Here is a 27,441-nt window from a genome sequence, read left to right as displayed (position 1 = left end):
TATCCAAGCCAAATTCCGAGTACTTCGATCCCAAAACAAATGATTACTACATTTCACTAAGACTATAGTCAACATTACAAGACTTTTAGTTCTATTTGCCATAAACGTCGAAATTAATGTTAGTTTAAATATTTAGTTACGATAAATTGTCAACTACATTGTGTAGATGTTTCAGACGATTGACTTGCACATAAATTTGACTGAAACTATAATAAGTCTAGAGATTGTTTTGGTTGTATTAACTATGTACTTACAATAAAATCTTAGTTGATTTAATTAAATAATATTTTTAGAAAAATTAACAACTATACAGTATACATATTGCAGTAAAATGAACTATTTATCTTGCAACTATAACTATTTGGTACTTGCTACTAAATGTAAGACTACATTTCACAGATAATACACATATAATTTTAGTTACGCTGACCAATTATTTTTTTCCATGTTGGCTTCCCACAGCTCTCGCACGACACATATTACAATAAAATATAATATTATTATTACTGTTTTTTTTAAATTAAAAGTTGTAGATTATTAGCCTACAGTTTTTGTAAACCAGAGATAGAAACAGGTTAAGGAAAACTAGACCGAAAATCGAAATATTTAGTTGCCTACAAAGTTTTTCTTAAATTGATGGTGTGTATAATTGTGTAGAGGCTGCTTCGGTGTTTTCTTGATCGACAGCTAGTCGGAGAGATAATGTATTGATGAAGATTTTCCGTGCTTTGGAGTATTTCGGACATTTGGTAAAGAATCATATCTTCGGTCGATCGAGAGTTTTTCTTGCATGATGCGTTGCATATTGTAGCAGGTTCTTTGAAGACGAGTAATGAGTGGGTAGGATGAGGGTGGTCTATGATTGCTCGGGCTATGAAAACTTCCTTTCTTCTTTAGGTTTAGGGGAAGGGACCATTTTTTTATGGAAGGCTTATTAATACGTTTCTTAGTTTTTTAGTAAGAGGGTCATCGGTCCAGTTTTACCCCTGCAATGTTTTCGAAGTTTTAAGGTGATGGTGCTTCAGAAGAAGTGGTTAGGTTTAGTTTTAACGACGAACTGTGAGGAAGTTGTTATTGTTGTTTCAGCGGTCAGCTTAGGTGTCGTCGAGGGGACAGGGGTCGAAGAGCTCACAAAATCGCATTTCACGCTTTCGTCGAATTGTTAAAAAATGAAAGAGCAATACGTCTCCGGCACGAAGAGTGAATCAGAGCCCCGAGAAAACGTAGTTGGAAGAATAAAAGGGTCTAACAACTATAACATTAATAATTAATAAATAATATTATACATATTTATATTATACCGCAGCATTGAGGGCGGATCCATCTCCGGCGACTACGCCGGCCGAATTCGCTTATACAGAATACGTATACGATCCACGTCGATTGGAGTGGCACCACATACTTGTGTACAATTTTATATAACGTATTGCTATTAATATATATATATATATATATATATATTGTATTATTCGTGGTATCCGCTTGGCGATTTTCCCGGGTCAGCGGGCCCCCGTTACAAGGTTTCGCAATTAAGTGCGATATACGCGTTCAGCTGCCGCTCGGTGTCATGTCCTTATATCATTATTATTGCTATTATTATTATTATTATTATTGTTGTTGTTATACGAGTCGACATAAGCCTCCGCCTCCGACCCCTGCACCAGAATATTTACATAAAAGGATCGAAACCTCGATACCGACATGGTACACCGTGTGTGTGTGTGTGTGTGTGTGTGTGTGTGTGTGTGTGTGTGTGTGTGTGTGTGTGTGTGTTGTACTGTTATACACAAAACAGTATATATGTACAACTGCATTATAAAATTGTGTGCAGAAGGAAGCTGCAGGTACGCCGCCGACGTATCTACCTCGACGAAATAGTTAATCCCGACTTAGACCAGTCCGGCAAATACGGTTTTTCTTTTTCTGTTTTTCTTTCCTCCCTTTCCCCATAGGATACCTCGTTGACCCCTCTCATTTATTTTCTACACACACACACACACACACACACACACACACACACACAAACTCGAACGTACCTCGGAAAGCTAATTTAACGTCATATGAACTAGTTTCATAAAATTTAACAAAGTTCAAAAATTCATTAATTTTCCCTAAACAAAACTATTTTTCCCAAGTTCATCGCTAAATTAACTATATGTTAATATACATAATATATATAAATATTTGAAATTAAATATAGTTTTCCGTGGCCACAATAATCATAATTCATTTCGTATAATCTACCTACATATTATTTATGTTAGAACTTTTTTAACCGAACAGGCTAATTACTCGAATAATAATATTAAGGTTGTTAATGTAATTCATGCAAAAAACCACATTTAAATTCTTCACTTGATTCTACATATAATATATAATATAATATCAACTCTTTGATGACAACACACAGAGAATGAGTCAAAAAAATATTGTTCTTTGTACTACCAATAGAATTGACGTTTGATATTCATTTTTTTGAACTTTGCGTTTTTAGTGAAACGTGATAGGAAAGCACTTTGCAGCAAAATTAACTTCCAAAACGAGGTGCAAGTTCAAACAAAATATATACTTAATTCATTTTCATTCATTTATTTTGAACACTTTGATCGAATGAAAACACACACACATAGACGTTTATATTCAATAATATTAAATGTACGATGCACAGCTAGTGTGTGCACAAAGAGTTATGCGCAAAATACAAAAGTTCAAAAATAGATCAAGTTATTTGGGAGTTTATGATCCAACAGTCTATAGTTTCATCGTTTCATGTGTCCTAAACAGAATTCAAAAATATATAAATGGTACCGAGTAAAATATGAACTAATAGTTATAGAGTTTACATTATTTTTTGGGACACACGCGGTACCTACACACACACATTATCGATTCCCTTTTCATTTTTGTTTTTCGGTGAAATCTTCTCGCAGAGCTATTACAGACTTATTATACTGCATTTTGTCGGCCCGCTGCCGAACGCAGACTTAGCTTTCGCGGCGGGACGCGTGAAATATTTGTGAGAGTGTACGGAGATTTGACACGCGAACAAAAATATAAAAAAAAATCCCTCTCGTTTGTTTCTGTGTAACTGCAGCAGCAGTGATACGATTCGAATTTAAATATCCGTTTTAACTTGCTTTTACAAACTACGTACTGAAAGTATAAACTCGATTACATTAAAAACGATGCTTTGAGATGACGCATAATCACAATTTGCAATGGTATTACTGAAGAACGGAATCAGGAATAATATCATCTTTTTTTTTTCAAAGGCAATTTATTCATGGTCAATTTAAAAAAAATATGTTTTAAAATTGTTTTTTTTTTTTAAATTAATCATCTTTAACTACAAGCAGTAACCGTTTTCGCTTTGTACCTCGACAGATGTTACAATAAAAAATTTAACTCTTCCCAAAATGTAGTGGGTCATTGATAACTAAATAAATATAATGACGAGTGGATGTTGAAAATCATTCTCATGACCGATGGTTCTTGTTATTCAAATTTAATATTAACTTCACTACAGTCAAAAGGTGCATGCATGGCTAAGAATATTAAATCGGTGTACATTATATTATACACTTATGTAATTTAGATTAAACACTAATGTAGGCAGGTAAAAACTTTTTAGCTAGCCGCTCATATTTTCTTCATTATGCTGGTATGGCACTAGCATTTTACGAATCTAATAAATAATTGTGTGGCTACAAGGTTGTGAAGTTTATATTAATTATATTTAATTTTATATTTTTAACAAACATAAATGTTGTCTTCAAATTCAATAAATCATCCAAAACTTTAACCGCTCTGGGTTATACCTATACGGGCTATAATGAATACTTTCTTCTATTAGAAAGTCGGATATAGTAATAATTTTAATTATATGATGAAAACATGAGACTTGTTGTGAAAATATCAATAAGTAAACTGTAAATAGTATAGTAAATACTAATATGATGTTTTTCATTTTTTTATTAACAATAATGTTTATGGAAAGATGTTGAAACTTTTCCTTTTTTTTACTATTATTATTGTTATTACAATAATTTATAAATACATACGAAATAATTTTGTATATTGTTACAAGATAAAAAGTTATATTAAACTATAACATAATAAATTATGAATTCAACAATACAACGTTGTTAGTATTATTTCTCGAAACGATTGTTCTAATTATATAAAAAAACAAATAAATAATTTATTAAAATTTAATGAATACTCGAGAACGAATAAAAATTATAAATAATCAATTATTGTGCATTTCTAATTTAGTATACATTGGTATGTTTTTTTCAAATATAAAGCCTATAAAGGTAGGTAGGTAAATAGTATTTTTTATAAAATATTTTTTATTTTGAATTAATTTTAAATATTTACTCACAATATGATAAAAATGTATAAAATTAATGGAATTGTATATTTTTTTATTATTAGAAATTGCTAACGTTTAATTAAAACGTTATTTTAATAGTCATAAAAAAAAAATATTTACTAATAAGGTACAAAAAAATATAACTTGATAATACATTTTTTAAATTTTTTAAAAAGAAATTCGATATATTTGTTTAAATTGTATAATTTGGTTTCTCATTACAACAAGGAAACATAGGCCACTGTCAGTTTGTATATTTTTTTTTTTGCAATTTTATGTAACAATTTTTTTTTCTTTGGTTGTAAAATAGTTAATGTACCTTACATACATATTATGTAGTAGTTTTAGAACTATTTTTATAAAAATAAAATATCACGCAAATGATTTAAAATTGTACATGGCTGCTGGAAGTTATACTTTGGAATTATGTCAAATTTTCGTGAATAACAAAATATCATTGTATTTTGTTGATGAAAATGCATTTTTTAAATTTATTTTTATGACATGCTATAAATTATGTACCTATATAATGTATAATAATAGTAATGTTATATTGTAATTTATTATGATTTAATTTGTTACAATTAAAAGTTGCTACATAACAATAGTATACTAAGTTATGGTTTTCATATAAATTAAAAACAATCACGATATATAATTAATGATCACAACGTTTCTGATCTAAAATAATAAGTGATTATTAGTGTTATAATATTATGAGAATACGATAGAATAATATATTTATATCTCACTGCAGTCGTATAATGCAATCAATAGAAATAATACAAAAAGTATAATAAGAACATGCAAAGTCTACAATTACGGTGCGTTCTCCTAGTTATCTCAATAATTACAATAATCATATTAATAATACGGTTGTTTTAATAATTATAGATAAAACTCATATATTACAGGTTTTCTGTGCGTTTTCAGATTCCATAGAAACCGTGAAATAAAAATCACCATACACGATACCAGTATATATTATGCACTATACTACTGGCCAATCAGAAGACGTTTAGAAACGCGGTGTATCTCTTATAGGTATACTCGACGACGATTATGGATTTATTGAAGGCCTGACCGACAGCCGGTGTGACAGTGGTTTACGGACTGTTATTACAATACGATACCCGAACCGAGGTCCAAACGATTCGATTACCGCATTACACGCTCAGAACGTTTTTGTATTCTGTGTTTGTCCGTCATCGAATTATTCGGGTCGGAGACGATCCTTTGCGCAGGATACACACCAAACGATTCTCATACGGCGCCTTCGCTGCGGTCGTAGTAGTAGTAATAATAATAATAATAATAATAATGATATGTAAAACGGTGTTTTCGTAATATAATTTTATGCAACGCATGCGCACTCAGCGTCAGTGTTGCGAGTGGTTGTAAAATCGCGTTTGGCCTGGTAATTATTGAAACCCTATTATAATAATTTAAGAGTGAAATCGTGTATAATATCAGGACGTAAAAAAGTTCCTATTTAATCAATATAATAGTATTAAAATGTTTATGTACGGTGTGAAGAATAAACGAACAAAATATTACCTAACCTGCCGAATTAAACAGAATTTTGATAGCGGTTATTATATAATACCTAATTTGGACGAGAAAATAGATACTATGCTTTTGTTCATTTTTATTTTTTTGGTCAATCGGTTTACCAATTATTTTATCGGTATATTGTCTACTTATTCTAAACATTGGTTTGAAGATTTGCGGCCGTGATGCGATTCGGACGATGTTGGCTAAGGATTGAGGATGATTGTGGAGTATTTAAATATTTGATGATATTATATTTTAAGCCATCGTTGATTTTAGAATATCTTATTAATAATATCTTTAGTGATAACGTCCTGAAACTATAGGAGTATCGATGTATACATACAATAAAAAGTCGTCGGTTACCGGAGGCAAATGGAAAATGTATATACAATATTGTATAATCTCGAAGTATTGTTTGATGACGACACTGGATCAGATACGTGTCCGGTGAGACATTCCCCCGGGGGGGGGGGGGGGGAGTAAATACTATTAAAGGTTCAAGCCTCGAATTGATAGTGACTGGCAGTAGAGTACAGTGTTTTGGATAGGCCACAAATTGCTTCGTTGGCGCGAAGTGTGCAAGACATTGAACCATTGAGTGATAATTTAAATGGACGAGGAGTGAGACGGTAGAATGGTCTACTCGGCAGCGAGAAAAGTCGATTACGTCTTTTCTCGAGAGTTTAACGGGACCGGGACGTTGAAAGCTATTTACAACAAAAATTTTAAAAAAAGTAAAGTTTTAATGTGATTTAATATTATATACGAGTTTCTTTTAGACCTGACAAAAAAAAAAAGAAAAGAAAAGCTATATACTACCGTTTTCTTTGCACAAATATTATATTAACGTAAATCTAAAAAAAAAAAACGTTAAGTCAAATTTAAATTATAGTCCGGAAATTTTCTACTTTTCATAATAACAACAGTGCAGCCCATAGTGTATACTGTAACGGCCAATGAGTATACTTTGTAAAGTTCGGTCAATTACGCGTCTGACTTTTTAAAGTGTATAGTGCATACGGCGAAAAGCCGCTACTTCAAAGTTCAAATGCCTTCTTAAAAAATTGAACACAATTGTATATATCATCGAAGCTTTTGAAGATGATAACATAACAAATATTATATTATGGCGTATTAAAGGGTCTGCGTACAGTCATGAATAATGTATATAGAGTTATGTGCACTTGTATGTTTGCTCACAACATATTTTCATATTTCTGTACACGACACGGTGGCAGATGGTCTATTTATTTATATATATATACTTCAATCACTATATCGACGTATATCATTGTAATCGTTGACCGTAAGACATCCATGTAAGACGATTTTGGTGTTTGTCGAGTGTTGACAGTATTATGAAAGGCGGCGTCGATTGAATGGAATCGAAAAGAAATCGTCGAAAAGAGCGGTTCTCTGTTATGTAATGAATTCGTGCGAAAATGAGGAGAATCACACTAATAATTAGACTGCAGTTATTCTATTCGAGGTGTGTAACAGATTTACGAAATAACTTTTGTCATACATTTTAAACAATATTACGCTTGCGCTACAAGTACAGTACCTAGGTACATTTTAATTTAATGACATTTTTTCCTTCAAAAAATGTTGATGATAAAAACGTTTATTGTAAGTCATCGTAACGTAAAAGTATGGAGCTATATACACTGCAGTTGTGTGCAGTTCTCTCACATTACGACGTAATATAATGTGTTCGTATTCCTGTGACGGAGCACACGACACGGATGGCAGATGACCTCTACATAATACTTCAATCACAATATCGAAGTATATCATTGGAATCGTCGACCGTAAGACATTCTTGTAAGATGGTTTTGTAGTTGTCGAGTGTTGAGACTGCATTATGAAAGGCGGGGTCAATTGAATGGAATCGAAACAAAAAGTCGACGTGACAAAAATTGTACTGCCAGCCACGTGTGATATCGCTATGGGGTTTCTGTTTTTATTATGAATTCGTATGAGTATATTAAAAATCAGACTAGTATTGGACCGTCGTAATACTACAATACAAAGTGTGTAACAGAATTACCCGACCAATGAAACGACTTTTGTTACAAATTATCATCAATATTAAAAAAAAAAAATGTAAAATAATATTTTTTTTTTTGTTTGAATTAAGTCAATTTGAAACGTGAAACTTTTTTCAAAATATTCTCCTTGAAAATTGTTAAACATAAGTACATTCTCATAATTTTTTTCATGCATTCACCTACTATCAATTTTTCATTTTTTATTCGTCAGGTATTTCTGCTTACTTTTATATATTATACTTCCATATGTACTCGTACGAATTGTAATACGTGTATTATTATATTTTAACAATAAGAATAATATATTTATACTACAGCAAGTATTGAAAACCATTTACTTTTTTTGAAACTCATAATTTTTTGAAAATGTCACACCGTTAAATATTATATTAATTTGTATCATATTAATAAATTATATTTACACATTTAAAAAAAAAAATGCTTAAAATAAAATCCAAAGGTACAGTGTACAACATTTGATGCTGAGCGCGGGGTACTAGCAAAAACGTTAAGGTCATATTGCTATTAACAAATTTAATTATTTACATTTTTCCTTGGAGAGCCTGACAATAAGCTATATGTGACGCTTAATCGACATGCAATAAATTAATTTTTCTGAGTAGTTGTAGGACGTAAGCACTAATCTTATGCGACGAAATTTCTTATTTATCTTAAACTAGTATGAAATATGTAAGTTAAATTAACGTTCGCAAGTTGATTATTCTACACATAGAAAAAAATGTAAGTTGTTCGATTTTTAGTCAGCTGTACATACATTGCTCGTTGGTACTTATTATACATAATTAAATATCAATTTTTCAGTATGAAACAAATATGTTGTACTTGAATAATTAAAAATAATTAATAATAATATTAATCGAGAGAATATCATAATATAGATTATGATTAATTATTTTAAGAACGTTCAAACGTCGCTCATTTCCGTATACCTCATTAATATTATTACATTAACCTCCATACGAATTAAAATAGAAAATTATTTTGTAGTGACTTCCAATATTGAATCGTTATCATCGTCGCCGACTGGCAGATAATAATAATATTATTAAAATCATTGGTATAAATTAGATGCCACCGTTATTGATCAAAATATAAAATGCATAAGACGACGAATCAGCAATGACGAAGTAATTTTTGTCGAACAAAAATGATTAAAAATACTGTAGGCGGTATACCTACATATATAATAAAATTGCAAAGATGGCTTTTTACCCCATTGTGTGTTTGTTGTTCATATTTATTCGAACCGCGTGCTTCTCTTATTTTTCATATTAAACACAAGTTGATACTCCAACCATGTGCCCCATCCATATTTTTATAATCCCACAAATTTTAATCTAGTAATCTCATGATCTAACTTCTTCAAATGCTGATCTTTGTCATTGCTTCAAATACATTAGATGTTTCGTTCTATCGTGACACCAACTTGTTTATTTTTCAACCGAAAATCAAATTCGTTTCTTGTGAACCGTGATTATCAGATGACTATTTTTAAAAATTCGATTAAATCAATATTTTAATGATTCGAAAGTTATAGCTATTAATATAATAAATTATCAGTATTTTATCTTTCGTAAATATTACTTACCTCAGTATAATAATGTTTAATATACTAATTAAATAGATATTAGATTATTATGTATTCACAATAATTATGTTATATATTATATAATATATTATTTTTTTGTATAACCAATTCTAGCAAAAATAGTATTTTCCTTGCTATTTATAATTTAATAACTCAGAAACTATTAGTTCGAATTTTGTTTGAGTACATCACATTTTTCAAAATAAAAATCTGCTCAGCGACATATTTTACAATAACAAAAGGTTGGTTCTTATTTTTCCCTAAATTTAAAAAAAAAAAATCTAAATTATTGAAAAATATGGATTACAGGTGTGTAGTAACACTTAAAAACTACAAAAATCGGAATTTGAATGGATTTATAAACTAAAAAAAAAAAAAAAAATGAGAATGAACGTGATCGGAAAATCCTCCGAATAAACTATACCTATATATTTATATAAGTATTATTGCGGTTTGCTGGTTACTGCAGCTGCTGTGTTTTTACTACGACGAAGAAAAAATGGTTTCCGATGAACCGTTCAAACAGCACACATCATTGGAAAAGCCAATAATTTCGCCACCACTTCACCCTGCAGAATCCAAAAGGGAAGAAAAGTTTTAAAAGTCGAACCCGCTTAAAAACTTGAGTTAGTTTCTCGTCAGCAACGCGGCGACATTGGGCTCAATATTTATATATATAGTATATAATATTATTTCTTCAAATAAAACGAATAAACATATTACTCGACTTCATACCACCGACGACGGTATACCCATCCTATGCGTTATGTTTGTTAGAGTTATATTAACGAGTGGGCCGTTTAATCGCACCTACAAATAAATAGTGCACGTTAAACACTTTTCGTAAAAAATTTACAAAAAAACGATGCACAAAAAAACCTTGTCTTGTTGTAAATTGAATGGTTCACAGAAGACACTGCATCGGCTGCAGCATTGGAAAAATGTTCACCGATTTAACAGAATAACTTTTATTTCGATCTAAAACCGTTGTGAGTTCGTGTATCGACGTGTTGATAAGAACACTATAATATTGATTACCGTTTTGCACAACCTTAACAAAGCAACGAATCTACATAGAGCACAACATAATGTTATTATAATCCGCTGAACCAGCGTAAATATATTTAAACACATTTACTCTTTCTCGTCGAGAACGTACCTACATTTTGAATGGAGAGTTGAGATCGATAATAATATTATATTTATCCACTTTTAGAGAGCAGGGCGCGGATTTCTAAGGTTTTTTTTAAATTTTTTATCAGGCATAAAGTACACATTTTACAGTGTAATACGCTATATATATATACATATAATATGATCATTCGGACCGAGTTCTGACTTTGGTCTGAAAAATAATGACGTATGCTTGAGATACGATGACAACCTGTATATAGTGTCAATGTTACATAAATATTTTTTTATTATTTTATTCACTTTTAAGAGCCTGCAAAGGTTGAAAAGGGAGCAGATAACTGAGTCAGTTGACATTGAATATACGTTACAAACAAAAACGAAATGGTACAGACAAAATCGTACACTAAATTAGTTGCAGTCGTAACAATATGTTAGTCATGTACGTATATATAGTACTCGTAAGTCATATCATTATTGTAAGACATTAGATACGGAAACGTAAACATATATTTTGATCAACGAGGCGAATAATATCATAGACTTACATAGTAATATTATTATTTTTGAATTCCGTCCTTTAACCTAAATATTTAACTATGTTTTTTTTCCGCGTCTTTCGATCCTAAGTGGGTTTTAATGTCTATTATTTTTCATTAAACCGTATAATGTTGTATATTATTATATAATACGTCTTAGGAGAAAAAAAGGTAATTTGTCAGGAATCGTTATTGTATTATATAATATTATATTATAATATTAGATGTGAATATTTTTTTTTGACACTTCAGATCAGATTTATGTCTATAAAAAATGGGTCCGAAACTGCGTTAACGAAAGAGCAAAAATTTAAGGAACAAAAAATTCATTATAATACTTCGGTAAAATTACGAAAATCTAAGCAAAAAATAATAAGCGGTTTCATAGTGGCCGCGATATAAAATATAAGCTCCGATTTGCATTTTGTTATAATATTGTTATGATAATATTTATATAATATATTATACAATATTTTAACGGGTTTTTTGCCTACACGTTTAGCCAAACACTCAACTGCGCTTATACATATTATTATTTTATACTTCACAATGAACACATTTTTCCAATAATTGTGTACATTTTACTAATTATTACCGAATTATGATATTATGATAAAAATAATAGTTATTATTGTAGCTTAATCATTATTTTAATTGCCCAATTTTCGTTGATTTCAATTAAATGTTGGATACATATATATAATTATATTTACTGGTATTACTGAAAAAATCACTAAATCACGATTTATTTATATATTATTATTTTAAAGTACTAATTAGAACAATCAGTGGGTAGTACGAATAACTATAGTATAGTGACTATCATATATACTTCTCGTAATTCAAAATAAAATTAATATTTGGGACAGCGACGAGGAATAAAAATATTTTTTATATTTTGTTCTCCAACGTTAAAATATAGGTTGGGGGATACCATTATCGTTATTACTTTTACACAGAAACAGATTCATCGTTTATTTATAAACGATATTTCGGTCGACAAAATAATAACAAAGCTCCGATAAAGTATAAAAGCTGTTAAATTTAATATTTGATTTTGTAAAGGTGAAATAAATTACAATATTATAAAATTAAAAAGCAATAAATTAACTGTCAGCTATCGTTTTACGGTTGACATAGTTGGTACAACGTCCCTCAGACTTGTTCATCTTAGGCTTTCTTAGCTTCAGTGATCTTAGCCTAAAATCATAGAAATAAAACGGTTATTATACAAAGTGAACTATAGAAAACAATATTTCGTTTGTATGTATACTGTAAATATATATATTTTATTTACTTGGACGGCTTTGGTTGTTTCAAGGAGCGAATCGATGTTTTTCTTAATGAAATCCTTGATTTGCTTCTCAACCTCGGTGTTTCCTTGGGCTTTCTTGGTGATCTCAGTGCCGTGTTCCACCATGTACTTAAGTGCCTGTTCTGTTTTTTCGTTGAAGTCCTTCAATGTGAGATCCTTAGGTAAGGTCTTGACGAAGTTGTCGATGGTGGTTTGGAATTGCTTGGTGGAGTCCTTGAACAGGTCGGACACTCCGGTTTTGCCATCGAACTGCACGTAAAAAAAAAATGTCGTTTAGAAAAAAAACTTAAAAAATGTCAGTGATGTATTAATAACGCACAACGACGGACACGAGTATTACATCAAAATGTCACTGTATAATAAATTTTTATAAATATTTCGTTACATACCGATTTGGTGAAGAGTCCAAGCTCGCCTTTGAATCCTTCGACGAAGGTGTTCAGACCGTTCTTGGCAGCGGTCTGGTACTCGGCGTTATCACCGACAAAACTGGAAATTTGTTTCGACATGTTCTTGAGTTCATCTTCGAACGGTATACTCCATTCGGTATCGGCGCCGGGTCTACTCTGGATCTAAATCGGCACGATATTAGGTTATTTTCGATTACGTTTGAATTGTTAGTTAGGTAAATATTATTGTAATGCGAATAACAATTATCTCTGACATCGTATACAACGGCACTCGTTTGATCGACGAGGATGTTGTGGAAAAAACGAAACAATAATAATGTGCCAATTGCAAGTCTACAGCTACCGTATAAGTATAGTACTTTAAATGACGACGACATAATAATACTAATTTAATAGCATGCTTACTTGAACAACAGCTACGAACACGAAGGCGACGGCCAAAATCAATTTGCAGGCGACCATATTGTTGTTGTTGTGTGTTGTTGGATGAAATATTAAAATGATATGTGTATGAACGAGAATTCACAGCGAATTATTATGTCTGTATCACTGTTGACGGTGTCTCGAGCAATACTGATTTAACTCACCGGATGGGACGTATATTTATATCAAAACGACAGTGCAGTCTAAATGGGAGGGACCTTTGGTTTTATTTGTTATCGGATGAACTCGCCTAACGTTGTGATTAAGAATAATACACCGCGGCCCGGCGTTCAAATTGAGCGATAAAATTGATAAGAAAAACAAACACATTCATTATGATGTTTGTCGCCGACCACGAGTTACGTAAGCGCGGCATCGCCGTGTTCCGGATTCAGAGTCGACATTCAATGTCGATCAAAGATCAAATTAATAGTTAAACGATCTCGGCTGGCTGCAGTAGCGATGAGAACAAATCGAAACATAATATATCATAATAATATGCAAGTCTGAGCGTAAACGAGTTAAAAAACTTTAAGTCAAGTTAATTTTAATTTTTTTAACTTAACATAATATTAAAATTTAATTTTCATTGATATAAGCTTAATAAATAACGAGGTACTTTTAATAAATCCAGTTAAGAAGTTAATATCGTAAGTTTTGATATAACTTTCAACTTATCCGAGTTAAAAAATATTTGCATAATTATTAACTTTAAACTTTTTTAAATGTTTTCTATCGTCTTAGCTCAATCGAAAATTATCATTAACTTTCCCAGGGTTGATAATACGGTACAATAGTAGATTTGGCAAAAGTTCGGCCTCGGTATTATAGCGGTACTATCACTTAATCAGTACTTATACCATGTTACTAAATAATATTATACTCAATTATTGGCAAAAAAAACATCGGTCGTCGCGACAAGTATAATTCCACATAGAGATATGACAAATCTATTGGTGTCATTATCGCCTGCAGCGGGTGCGCGATGCGTCTCAGAGTATTGTGTGTGCTGTTTCGTGATAATGGCGATTGGTTGTATTATGATTATTGCGAGGGATTTGACAAAATTTCGAATTTGTCTGTCGAGAACAACTCTACTCACTAAATAATCGAAATCAATCACCTGGAAAGTTGTCAGACGCGCTTAAATAGAAAACCCGGAAACTTCTATCTCGTCTCCGACAAACGCCATAATATTATAATCGAGTTTCGGCTATAAATAATAAATTATATCATATATGTATATATATATATATTATAATATAGGCACCGGTGCGCATATTTGTATAATATATTTATTCGAACACATTGATTTGTTGTCGTAATGGCATTGTTATTCGACGTATTGTCTATTTACTTAAGTCATCACCTCTCACTTGTAAATACCAAGTCGTGTACACATACCTGCATATGATGACAATATATACATATTTCAGGAGCGGACGATTTATAAATACGAGCGTTTTCGCCGTACCCCGCAATCGACATAAATCAACATTTTATAACGATTGGTAGAATGTATAGGTGACGGCGATTAATCGAATCAAAAGCAATTTCGAGGAGCGTACGCGAATTCGGTGCATACAGGTAACCGGGTATGGGTGCGGTAACATTTGCATATCGTTGTTTAACAACGACACAACGGCACGGTATAAAAATATAATTTGCTTTATACATTTATTATCAACGCACAAGTCACACAAATTGTTAAGTTCCCAGGGCATTCATAAAGAGCTCAATTTTCATTTTGCTTACGCGTGTATTAGGTAGGTACCTACACACATAATAATATAATACGCATAAAGAATATTATTTTTAAACCGCAGTGGAAAACGTCGGATTCATAAATTATCAATTTAGACTATTGTTCGTATTTATATACGTTTACCCCGAGAGCTAAATGTGGTACACACGCCACGGAAATGTGGTGATAAATTTCTTAGAAATGCCTGAATTTTTTCAGTATCATTATAATAAAATAAAACTGAAAAAAAAATGCCGGAAAATACTCGCGTATATGATTAAAGTTACCGCAAGCACCGTATTCCGCCGCGGTGTATCTCACATTATTCCTCTTCTTCTTTTTCTTATTCTTCGTTCTTTTAAATTTTTTTTTTTTGTTTTCTTAAATGGTTACACATGATCATTATTCATGGATGATTAACGACAATAGCTCGGAACACGCGTACATAATATCATACAATAACAACAAGGGTAGGAGTTAAGGTTCGACATAATATAATTCCACCGGTGATACCAAAAATCGTGCAAAAAATAAATAATAATCATAATATAATGTACATAATCATTTTTCCGACACTTCATATCCGGGAAAGCGTATTATACGGGAAATCGGTGTGGGTAATACTATGATATTATGGATTCCCAGTGTCGTTCGGTTAGGTTAGGTGCGCCTTTGATTCGGGTTTGCATCCGTATGACGATATTAAACTGTATTATTATTGTGTCGTCAGCGATCCACCGTTTTCGTCAGTGGTTGGTGGGGGGGGGGGGATGAGCACTGTGCGGATGGCGAGGATGGACGTTTTTGGGGCTGCCGAGAACTTAACCATTATTTTTCTCTTCTCCGAACAGAACTTTAAAATAATAATTACTATAAAACAGGATTCCCAAAAAACAGTGTCAACCCAATCATTATTTAAACTATTTTAATACTATGATATACGTCGCAGGCCATATAAAACATAACTATGTAATGTGTGCATGATAGAAGCATGATCATGGTTGTTAAATATTTTTTACGAATAGCCAGACGAGTGCAGGAATAATGGCGTCACCGTGAAATTATTCACCCCGCCCAGTGATCGACAGCGCCTGAATTTTTTTTTTGCGCATCATCACACACGTTCCGAAATTACAATCGGCGACACAATGATATTATAGGAAGGTACGTTCACAGATATATAATACGAGTGGGCACTGTTTGGACATGGCGATCGGGTTTTTATTGACTATAAAACGAATAGCAATAATAATATTTGAAATGGCAATAAATTTGATGAATATAAAATAATTCGTTTTTCCGCTTTGTACATCGGTTTGGCACATTGACCGCGCTGCCTCGAGGCTATAGCTCGTGTGTACGTTTTGGGCGACACAAATATTACGGTCTGTCAATAACAAAATTTGTTATTTCAAACATTTGTCCGTCGGCTTTTGGACCTCTTGGCCGCGAGATATGTCGACTCTGATCTCGCGAGGTCGTCTCGTTCAGCAATGGACTTATAATATTATTATTATTATATTAAAACGGTTAGTAAGACGAGAAACTCGGTAGGTAACGTTTCTGTTTTGTGTTTTTTCTTTTGAGAAAAAAAAAACAATTGAAAACAAACCTTAAACGTCTCGGATTCCATGACAGGACATTACAGCGGTATAATACACACACAAATATATATATATATATACGCCTTTAATGCCCATAATACCCAAGTGCAGCATATATACGTGCTTGTTGTTTTCCGAACTAACTTTTTATTTGCTCCAGCCGACATCACAAACGTCAGGATATTATTTGTTCTGTGGCCGGTATATTATATTTATTCGTATATATGAAGGTACGAATGTTTGTAAGCATATATATATATATATATATATATGTATGTATGTATGTATGTATATATGGTATATACATGAAGGTACAAATGTATGTGGGTGTATGTGCGGTACACGTAATGCGCATGTGTACATAATATATAGGTATATGATTCGATGGGTGTGCGAGTGGAAACAATTTCGTGGAGCGGAAAAAGCCTAAGTCCACGACCGAGATGTTCCGACGGCTTATTTTTTGTTGTAGTCGGTTTTCTTTCGTTCTTCCTCTTTTTTTCTGCCAATTACTATCGATACGAAAACAACCGGCGCAGGTACACGTCGCGCCGGACCCTGTCGACACGGATGAAATAAATCGACGAACCATATTGTAGTAATATTATAAGCTGCACGCGCACACACGAACACATTATGTTATAAAACAGTATTTGCCTATATATATATATGTTTTACGTGCCTACTTTTGAGATGTCAGAATATGTTGTGGGTACGTGCCGCGTGTGGTTGTGTGTTCCATTATTTCATAGTTATTTCGAATCAAACGTCCCCAGACGACCCGAGATAAAAGTTCAAAAACATCCTACGCTCAATGAACTTTTTTTCACGTAACGTAGTGGAGTTCAACGACACATAATATGATATTCGTAGCTATTCTATTCGATAAGGTAATGCCATTATAAGCTCGTTTAATCGTTTATCGAAGAAAACCAAAAATGATACATAATATCATCGTTATTACAATAGATATTAATTGTATTAGGGGAAAATAATTTATGTGAACAAACGAATTACCTGTTTTTCCCTTGAATGGTAGGTAACACAATATTATTCATCTTCATGAAGTTATTAACATTTTTTACCTAATTATTTATCAAATAATATAATTCCGAATAATATAATATTACAATAATGATATACCTGTATAATTACATTATGCTTAACACTAATCAAATGTAGCGAACATTGAAAATCCTGAATACTATTACGCATAATAAACGACAAGATTTTATTGTTTTGAGAAAACCCAACAATAATACAAAACAAAAAACATTTCAGTTTGTACATCACAAAATGGTATAAATTATAAAAATAATTTATTTCAATATTATCCAGTTTCGTAGTTTCATTTTACGTTTCACCGGTGTCAAATTAAAATGATTGTGAAAGGGGAGTTCGATTGTATACTTCGATGGTTTGTTTTAACAATCGGGGTTAATTGGACTCTCACAAAGACAAATTGGAAGATGATAAAAATAACAAAAGCCGGGACTGTCAAAAAATTGTATTTATTTCTTGATCAATACAAATCAGAGAACATTAATTCACTTATTTTTCGAAGACAGTAAAATATATTTATGATAAAAACTAATTCGCGAATATATTAAACGAATATAGCAATCATAATTCACATTATTTTTAAAAACAATAAACATATTGAAATCACGTGATGTGCAATTATTTAGATGTGATCGAATGTCAAATTTAATGTTATTATGCAGTTACAGTAAATTGCTTGGAATATTTTATTGTGGCAAATATTTTGTCAAAGTCACTAATCATGTTTTTAAAAAAATAAAATGCTATAAAAATTTCAATACACACCTATGCCAGTTTACGTTCCGTATTCTCACGCGATTCGATCATTACTCGTAAGGTACAATAATTTATGAATTATAAATTAGGAATCGGGAATGCCTTGTCAGCGGGTATAATAAACATAACCTGCAATGGCTTGTATACAATTTAAAGTTAAAAATAAATTTAAATAGTAAACGTTGGTATTCAAACCAATAATAATAACCCTCGTTAATTATTGTATTGTTCTTGCGGTCGATGAATAAAAATTAAAAACATATAAATCTTACCGGCTTCGAGTGGTGAGAATTATTGTTTTTTTTTTTACAATATTCAGTCTTAAACATTCTTAATATTGCACCCAACTAAACTAAACTAAAGTCAAAGTCGATTCCGCGATCGCAGTGTTTGTGTGCCGTGTGTCGACTGTCGACTCACTAAAATTTAAAATCATTGGTAAAAATCGTAACATATCAACTCGGTGCGGCCGAAGGTGTCCCGCAAAAGGTTTAAAATAACATAAACCACGGCACTTCATCGAAAATGTCGAGCCTTGGCCCGACGAACGGAAAATAATAAAAAGAAAAAAAAACACGTACACAACATCATACGTGGTATTTTCGAGAAATAAATATTGCAGGATTGAAAAAAAATGCGAATCCACTTAAATGCATGTAATTGATAAAATACCATAACATAGTGTTTACGATCTATTTTTTCCTACTCATTTTGTATGTGGGTAGGTATACAGAAAAATAATAAAAATAATATTGACGTTTAATCATAGGTAGGTAACAAATATATTTTGAAATTATTGTCGTGTGTACACGTGTGTGTAGTCACTCGGAGTTGCTTACATAATATTATGGACAATAATAACTGGACAGTACTATGGTATTGGAAGGATAAAAATACAAATTTTCTGACCTCAACCGCGATTGTGGTTAGCTCGCCGTACTGTTATATAGAATTATTAATAAAATACAAAAATATTATGATAATCATCATCTTATTATTCAACGTTCGAGCTGTGTTTTAATAATATTATTTATCGAAAACATAATTTATAAATCATACAAATAAAATGTATATAGGTACCTAAGTATGACGTCATGATTATACAGTATGTCAAAATATTATTATTCATATTATTCTGAAATGGACCCCATCGTTTTTATACCCCATACACGTTATCCGCCGAGAGAGGCCTTTTTTTTTGTCTGCCTCTGTATTATAATATTATGTTGTCTGATTTTCTCCGCACAGGAATTTATTAATTATAACACAATAATCGTAATTACGTAAACCTGCACTGGCTTTAATTTTGATCCCGATGGCGGAAAGTGGTTTTAATGGTAATAATAGTAATAACATTGTAACATGTTGTTTACTCCGATATCACGGATTCCACTGTTATCGTCCTCAACGAGTGAGTAATACCTATCAAAGTTTATAAAATGTGTTAAGGATTTTTTTTCAACTATCGTTACAGTATAATATTATTATGACATCCTGCGTACAAAGATCATGGGCGTTAATGATAATCATCACCCTAGATTTTATAATTATTATTCAATTTATGACTTTCGAGAATGCAATATTATAATAATAATTAATATGACTACCTATGAACAGGTGACTCGACGATAAGTATTGTGATTTACACATTTATTATTGTACATATTAAAATAAACCTAAGTATAGGCTTACATAGATAGGCCATAATTATTTAAATGTCCAACGTACGAAGTGTGTTCCTCATTGACATTCGACTTCGGATAACGGCATTCACACTAGCCGGGTTAAGCAAAAGGAAGCGATAGGTATATGAGTTTTTTCTTGAAAAAAAAATCATCGATATTATTTTATTATACACTCGCCTTTCATACACATTTCAGTTAATATTTTCCTTATAACGCTGTTAATTAATATAGTGCGATCGTTGTTAGAAAACTTTGTTTGCTTGCATCATGTTAGGTTATAACAAATTGAACTGAACACTATTAAACAGCGATCGATCAATGTAATTATAGTTATTCATTATAATATTTTGCACACCGCATTGTATTTAGGTCAAACAGTTAAAATTGTTTTATAATAAACCTTTTTTGTTAATGAAAATAACTCACTGGCTCTATTCGGACATACCTTTCGTAATGTAAAATGATTGTGATATTATTAATTATAACATCGAGTTGCCTTATTTTTTTTTTTTTGTGCTCATAATATAATAAAATTATTAGCTTACAATGAAATAATATTGTAAAATATATTTATTTGAATCTAAAAAAAAAAATAATCTTAGTAATCTGTTAATTTAAAATAAATTTAAAAGACATGTAATAAATTGAGGCAATAACTGTGCAAACATAATTATTTCCCATAACAAAAAATATAAACATAACTATAAATTAAAATTATACGATGTACAATGTATAATTTAATTGCGTAAAAATTAAATCAATTATTTCGTTTTGATTTGAATTAAGTCTTATGGTTGTCAAACGATTAAAAAGGTAAATTCTGACTTAATTTGTAGGTATGCATATACCTTATTAACCTTTTGTTAAATTATTTTGAAAAGTTAAAACAAGGTTATGAATTATCACCAAAATCCAAAGTAGGCAAATACTTTTTGTTAATCAAGTATACTACTAGGTATAATGTAGTTTCTATAATAAATTATAATATTTATTAAGTATAATACATATAACAAATATTAAATATTTTAATATTTTAATGTTAATCAAAAAATGTATAACACTATAACATTTGTATTAATTATTTAATCACGTAATATAATATTTACTCTTTATATTTATTTTTAAAATTTAAAACGTCTAAAATAATGTAAATTGCACAAATATATATTTCATTGTAAAAATGTCGAGTAATTAGTATTTAACTAAAGACTATCATCATTATAATTATGGAGGTTGTCATCATTTTCTTTTTATAGTAGTTATAAAATTTAAAAACTACAAGGTATGATTTACAAAAAAAAAGACTATTAGTGATTTTAATTTAAACGATTTATGATAGGTACTAACTAGTTAAGAATTGAAGTTTCTAGAAGCAACCATAACATAATATTATACTTTTTTAACACGCGAATCGTTAATAAAACAGTCGAATTAATATGAATGCTTGAATACAATATCTTATTTACAATCATATAGACGAATAATTAATAAAGTCATATGCAACTTTAAACAAAATATAATATTTTAAACAGATAAGAGATAGTTTCTCCGTCATTCCAATTTATTGTCTAAACTATGTTTATCACATTATTTTATATTTGATTACCCATGCATTATGCTCGAATTTATAATAATAATATGTAACCTACGTATAAATTTGTGTAGGTACGTGTTGATGTGTACCTCTCTCATACCCGTCAATATTGTATTTGTTTATTAAAATTCAATAATTTATTTTGACTAAACACATACTATTGGTACATACAACTACAGTCTGCGGATGATTACGACCGTTCAAAACATTGATATTAATATACCTACTGTGAAAAACAATCGTTTTATAAAAATGACGTTATTTATGTATCAATGGCCTAATCATCGACTGAGATAAAGTACAAACACCATAAAACTTCTAATAACATGATAATAATAATAGTTTATATAATGCAGCAGTTGTATTTGTACACCAGAGCCGTTACATAATGAAATCGTTTGTAATGAAATATATTTTACCGTTTATCGTGAGATTGATGTAACTCTTCCTACTACGGTTGGTCTGGTAACAACACAATACGAACGGATATTATATTATTATGTAATGTTATGGTGTTTTTTTTTAATTTTAATTTTTTTTTGCAGTTTAATATATTTTGAGGTAACTCAGTGTTTGATATTTTCGTTAAGATATGTCTACTTCTAACATAATTTCGGTTAACCTGCGACTACTTAAAATATTTGATTATGTTCTTACCTTAGGCTGCTGCTCATTGTAACGACAAGTATTAACGATTTAAAAAATATTTTTTTACATCCAAATAGAGGATGCCTTTTTAGTCGTTTAAATGTATTAAATAAATAAACAAATGACAAACTAATAGTTATTGTATTTTCACAACATATATTATTATGCACAGATTGTAGAATGATTGAAATTAAAAAGAAAAAGTCGTTACCATACAATTTTTTGAAAAACATAAATATTAGTTTATTATTACTATAATTTTGCATAATAATGGCTTTTTTTGAACGATGATATGCATTTTTGATTTAATATTCCATCGGAATTTGTATTATTTAAATTTTGAATATTTACTTAGTGATAAACTGATAACTGTTACAAGTATTAAAATTTAGTCAAGCAATTTAGCTAGTATAAGACAGTATAAACCAACGTCTTGAGATTCAGTGGGGTACATCAGCTAGGCCACTTCACTCCACTCATATATATTTCAAAATCCAAATTCTAAGAAGTTATAATATAGTAATATTAATTGTATTCTTAACTTGATAATCAGGAATAAAATATTTTTTGAGAATTTTTTACAACAGTTCAAAATTTTAATTGCAGCTTAATAATTATTTATAAGTTATAAATTTTTAGTATTTACTTTTTGTATACATACACCTGCATATAATTTACACTAGTTTTTTTTTAATTTTCAGTTTTATAGGAAGGGACCTAGGAAATTTTTTTGATTTAAAAAAAAAAATTATGCAATGTTGTTTCAGACAAAGAAAAAGTGTAAAAATATAATTTGTCTTTCAAATATATTTCAAATTAAGCGATAAAAACTATATGTAGGCATTAAAAAAAAATCCAATGCTTTTTTAGATTAGGTATTTATTATTTTTTGCTATAAGATGCACACGTCATCGTATATAACATATTACTTAAGTTCAAGTAACTTTTTAATAATTTATATAATAGCTGTTTATAATCATATGTGTCCGGAACTATTCGAGTTGCATTTAGATTTCAGTTTCATCAACATTCGTAGGTTTTTCGAGTTACTTCTCACACTTTTACAGGGGATGACATACGCACGAACTACCTAAGACTTTCAGAAGTGTTTCGACTGAAAAAATCATTCTACAAGACAACTGCAGTTACACCATATTATTATAAAGGTCTAGAGAGATTTTTTTTATGCATATTTGTGGTTGACTTTACTCGTACAGCAGTCCCATGCCACCAGTTAAGAACGATGAAACCTATTCTTATAATATTAATAATTTAATATTGTTGTTTAGTAATAGTCCCATGCCACCAGTTAAGAACGATGAAACCTATTCCTATAATATTAATAATTTAATATTGTTGTTTAGTAATAACAACGTTTTTATCGTTAAGTTGTGTAGGAATTCAAATAATCCTGATTTTTGTTTCGTATTTTTAAAACGTTTGATGGATGTGTAATGATGTTGGTAAAAAATGTCGCATAATATTATAGTAATATTGTGTTAAGCTTTTAGGTATGGCAAAGTCGAAAAATATAACACCGATGGTTGTAATTCAACTCATTATTTATTATTCTGATTAAAAAATGTATTATGTGAATTGTTGTAAACGTGTAAGTAAATTTAAAAATATTTTTATTTTCTATTGCAACGACAAAATCGGCATAGCATAGATAATTTGCAGCCTATCATAAAATGATGTGAAATATGCGATGTAAATCATGTAATACATTTTTTTTTCTTTAAATTTTAATTTAACTTTTAAAATGTTTTTCTTATTATTTAACGTTTAAAGTAGACGTTTCAGTCGGAGACTTATACTTCTCAAGAACATTCGACTTCATATGATTATGATATAAAAACGTTAATAGGTATATAAACTTAATCAATACAGTTTGCATATTATGTGTAAAATAGAATAAATTTAAATTCTAACTGTAAACATATATAAATTAAAATTACCAAAAAATACAATAAATTATATTATTTTTATTTCAGCTCAATCGAGCTATGATTCGAGTGAAATCCACTGGACAAAAAATAATACCCTCAATAATCTCATGTAACATGCAATTAATATTATATCTATTATTTTATTGTTATTATTTTTCTTTAATTTATTTTCAACTTCTTGGTTGTTATTACCATGGCACTATTTGAAGCAATGTAGAATTGGTACTTTTATTTATTAAAACGTGATGTTTTTTCCCCTTGTCAAGGTAGCTATAAAGTGATCGGATGTGCTATGTAAATCGAATATTTAAAAAAAAAGATATTATTATTATTATTCCCGTGTATCTCACGTGCAATTAATCGTATATTATGTAGTTGCACATGTAGATAATACACTACAACAGAAACAATTATTGCAGACGACTAATGCAATTAATTAATGATTTAATAACGACTTTTGCTCTAATCAATAATATACAAAGTATAATATATTTTATTAATACATATCATAAAATATGTTTAAGACCATCGTTAGCTGTTTCGATTAAATGTTTTGTACATACTGAGTACTGACGAACACTCGGGGCGTTTAATACTGCAGATATAAATTAAAATAAAATTACATGAACATCAACAACTGTTAATATGCGTAAAATATAATACTTCATCAACTGAAAATTTGTATTGTAACCATATTTTAAAATTAAAAAAATTATATTACCTATTATTATTGTAACATAATCAATCAATTCCGAATGACGGATAAATTCAAAATAAACATCAGCACGTGCACGGAATCAAGTGGGAAAAATGTTTATGAATTATATTATTATCTTCCCCGTTTATCGCACACGTATTGTTTACAGGTAGATAAGGGTATAAAACTGTTGAAGAATGAATTACGGACAATGCATGCAATTATATGTAATTTAATAACTTTTGCTCTAATCAATATTTAAGTACCCTTATAATATTTTTTTAATATCATAAATACCTACAAACACAATATTGTTAGCTGTGTCTGAAACATATTTTGTATATTATACGGATAAATACACTGAAACACTCCGACCGTTTAATATAATTTCACACCTGAACTGCAGTGGCGTAATGCGCTTACAACACATTAACAATAAGTATGATTGCTCATAGCGTTAATAAGCAATAGTATTATTAATATCGTTTAATATATGTGTAAGTATTCCTGAATCTGTGTTCAATAATTTGTGCGGTAATGTTTAGTGTTGAGAAATCAATTGTGATTGATTGAGCGTTGGTGTGTGAATTTATATTTATAATTTTATTTAAACAATATCAGCCCACATTATATTATTATTATTGGAGTTTCTAGAAAACTGTGCAAAAAAAAAAAAATCATAATCACAATCAAAAAGAATTAAAATTGTACTTGAAAACTATCAAATGGGGGTGTAATAACATAAATCGAGCGTCTTCATTTCTTATTAAATCGAATTTATCGTTTTGCCAAAATTAGAACCTTAATTACTTTGCTTAATATGCGATAAAAGTGCAAATCGATCCGGCTAGCCGTTTGTTTCGAAGCAATTGGTTTTACAACGATGGCAGTGCTTCAATTTTACGAGTTTTTATTGGAAAATGGTTTTTTTTGGAACTGTAAAAACGTGCATAAAATGAAGCTTTATTCGTCACTTCTCCGACGAGTGGAAATTGAAAACAGATGGTACACGGAACACAATATAAGACAGTGCATTTCCAGCAGAATGTTTCAGTAGTTTCTGAGAAAATCACGAACGAACAACAACGACAAACGTTGAGGGTGTTGGAGGGCGAGCACCCATTTTTTTTTTTTTTTTTTGACAAATCTCAGGCATTTGATTAGTGTAGTAACTCAGTGCTGCTGCTACGTGAGCTATTGAATGTGTGAGAAAAAATTACAACCCAAAAACGTTGAGGTTTTTTGTAGGTACTCTAACGTTTTTACACACGTCCACACGATTTAAAAATAGAAACAAACAAAAATAAATAGGATTAGATGCGATCGATTTGAGTAGAATTTTATCCTATTCTTATGACGTAAATGAATTTCAGTCAGCAATTATAAAGATGTCCTGCAAAGACGCGTATAATTGTTGCATATTATTAGACTTAAAACACAATTAGAGAGAATGAAGAGCGTAAGACACGTAAGTAATTATGTATAATTATTTACTATTATATTCCTATCTTTGTCTAAGCGCGTTTAGATTACTCGGGATAAGTAGGATTGTTAAAAAATACTCATAAATGCAATTGTGGCGATTTTTGCAACTGTACCACTCCTGGTACAGACATCGTATTGAAACACGCACCGTTTATAATATGGTTAAACTTGGACGAATTATCCACACGAATGACGAGATCAGTGAATTAAATACTAACCGAACTGCTTCAAAAACAAAGCGCAGGCACGTTATAGAAATCCCCTAATATGCTCGTACGCACAACTTGCTCAAAATTAAAATACCATAAAAAAAAATCCCGTCAGTGCCGCAGATGGTAATAATTATACAACACGTTAATCGAAATAAAAATCATCGACAAAGTAAAACTGATTTTACTGAACGTAAATCAAAGTAGTACCACGCGGTAGACGGAGACCACTCAATCGGATGTAACGTAGTAATAGCGGTACTAGTATACCGACGACCTGAGGGCCCTGGTACGCTGCAGTGTACCGCGCGCGTCTGTAGATACCTGCAGTGTGCATTGCAATAAATTTATTATCGAAACGTAAAATGTACATAATATATGACGTGCCGCCTCCGCCGCCCGGCGCGTAACGCGCGAATCAAAAACACAATCTTCGGCGGTGTTTGTCTATATACAAGTACATTGCAATACGTTTAATATCGAAACGTAAAATATATATTTAGACTTTTTTAGTATTTTAATTTTTGAAGCAAGTTATACGATAGATTTTTAAAATTTACAAAAAAATTACAAATTCTCATTGGCATAACTTCCTCAAAAT

At 30.6% G+C, this 27,441-nt stretch overlaps 2 protein-coding genes across 2 annotated transcripts in view; both read right to left on the bottom strand.

The window, feature by feature from the left end:
* LOC111026478 (neuroligin-1-like) overlaps positions 1-27,441 on the bottom strand; it is a 278,641-nt gene that overhangs the window by 69,722 nt on the left and 181,478 nt on the right. The gene's annotated exons all lie outside the window — the stretch shown is intronic.
* Positions 12,282-13,594, bottom strand: LOC111026481. The gene is made up of 4 exons (XM_022304580.1): positions 13,390-13,594; positions 12,964-13,146; positions 12,557-12,823; positions 12,282-12,459 (listed from the first exon to the last, which is right to left on the bottom strand). Exons 1-4 carry the CDS (start codon positions 13,444-13,446, stop codon positions 12,430-12,432), a joined length of 537 nt encoding a protein of 178 aa, XP_022160272.1. The 5' UTR covers positions 13,447-13,594; the 3' UTR covers positions 12,282-12,429.

Source organism: Myzus persicae, unplaced genomic scaffold (genome assembly GCF_001856785.1).
Source record: "Myzus persicae strain clone G006 unplaced genomic scaffold, MPER_G0061.0, whole genome shotgun sequence".
NCBI lineage: Eukaryota > Metazoa > Arthropoda > Insecta > Hemiptera > Aphididae > Myzus > Myzus persicae.
The sequence above is the reverse complement of the archived record's forward strand: the minus strand, read 5'-3'. Positions and strand labels throughout refer to the sequence as shown.

Excerpts from the sequence above, each read along its gene's own strand:
- LOC111026481 (XM_022304580.1), bottom strand. The coding sequence starts at position 13,446 with ATGGTCGCCTGCAAATTGATTTTGGCCGTCGCCTTCGTGTTCGTAGCT. Across the intron at positions 13,147-13,389 it reads TGTTCGTAGCTGTTGTTCAA|ATCCAGAGTAGACCCGGCGC; the intron begins GTAAGCATGCTA and ends GTGCCGATTTAG. Across the intron at positions 12,824-12,963 it reads TTGGACTCTTCACCAAATCG|TTCGATGGCAAAACCGGAGT; the intron begins GTATGTAACGAA and ends TTTTACGTGCAG.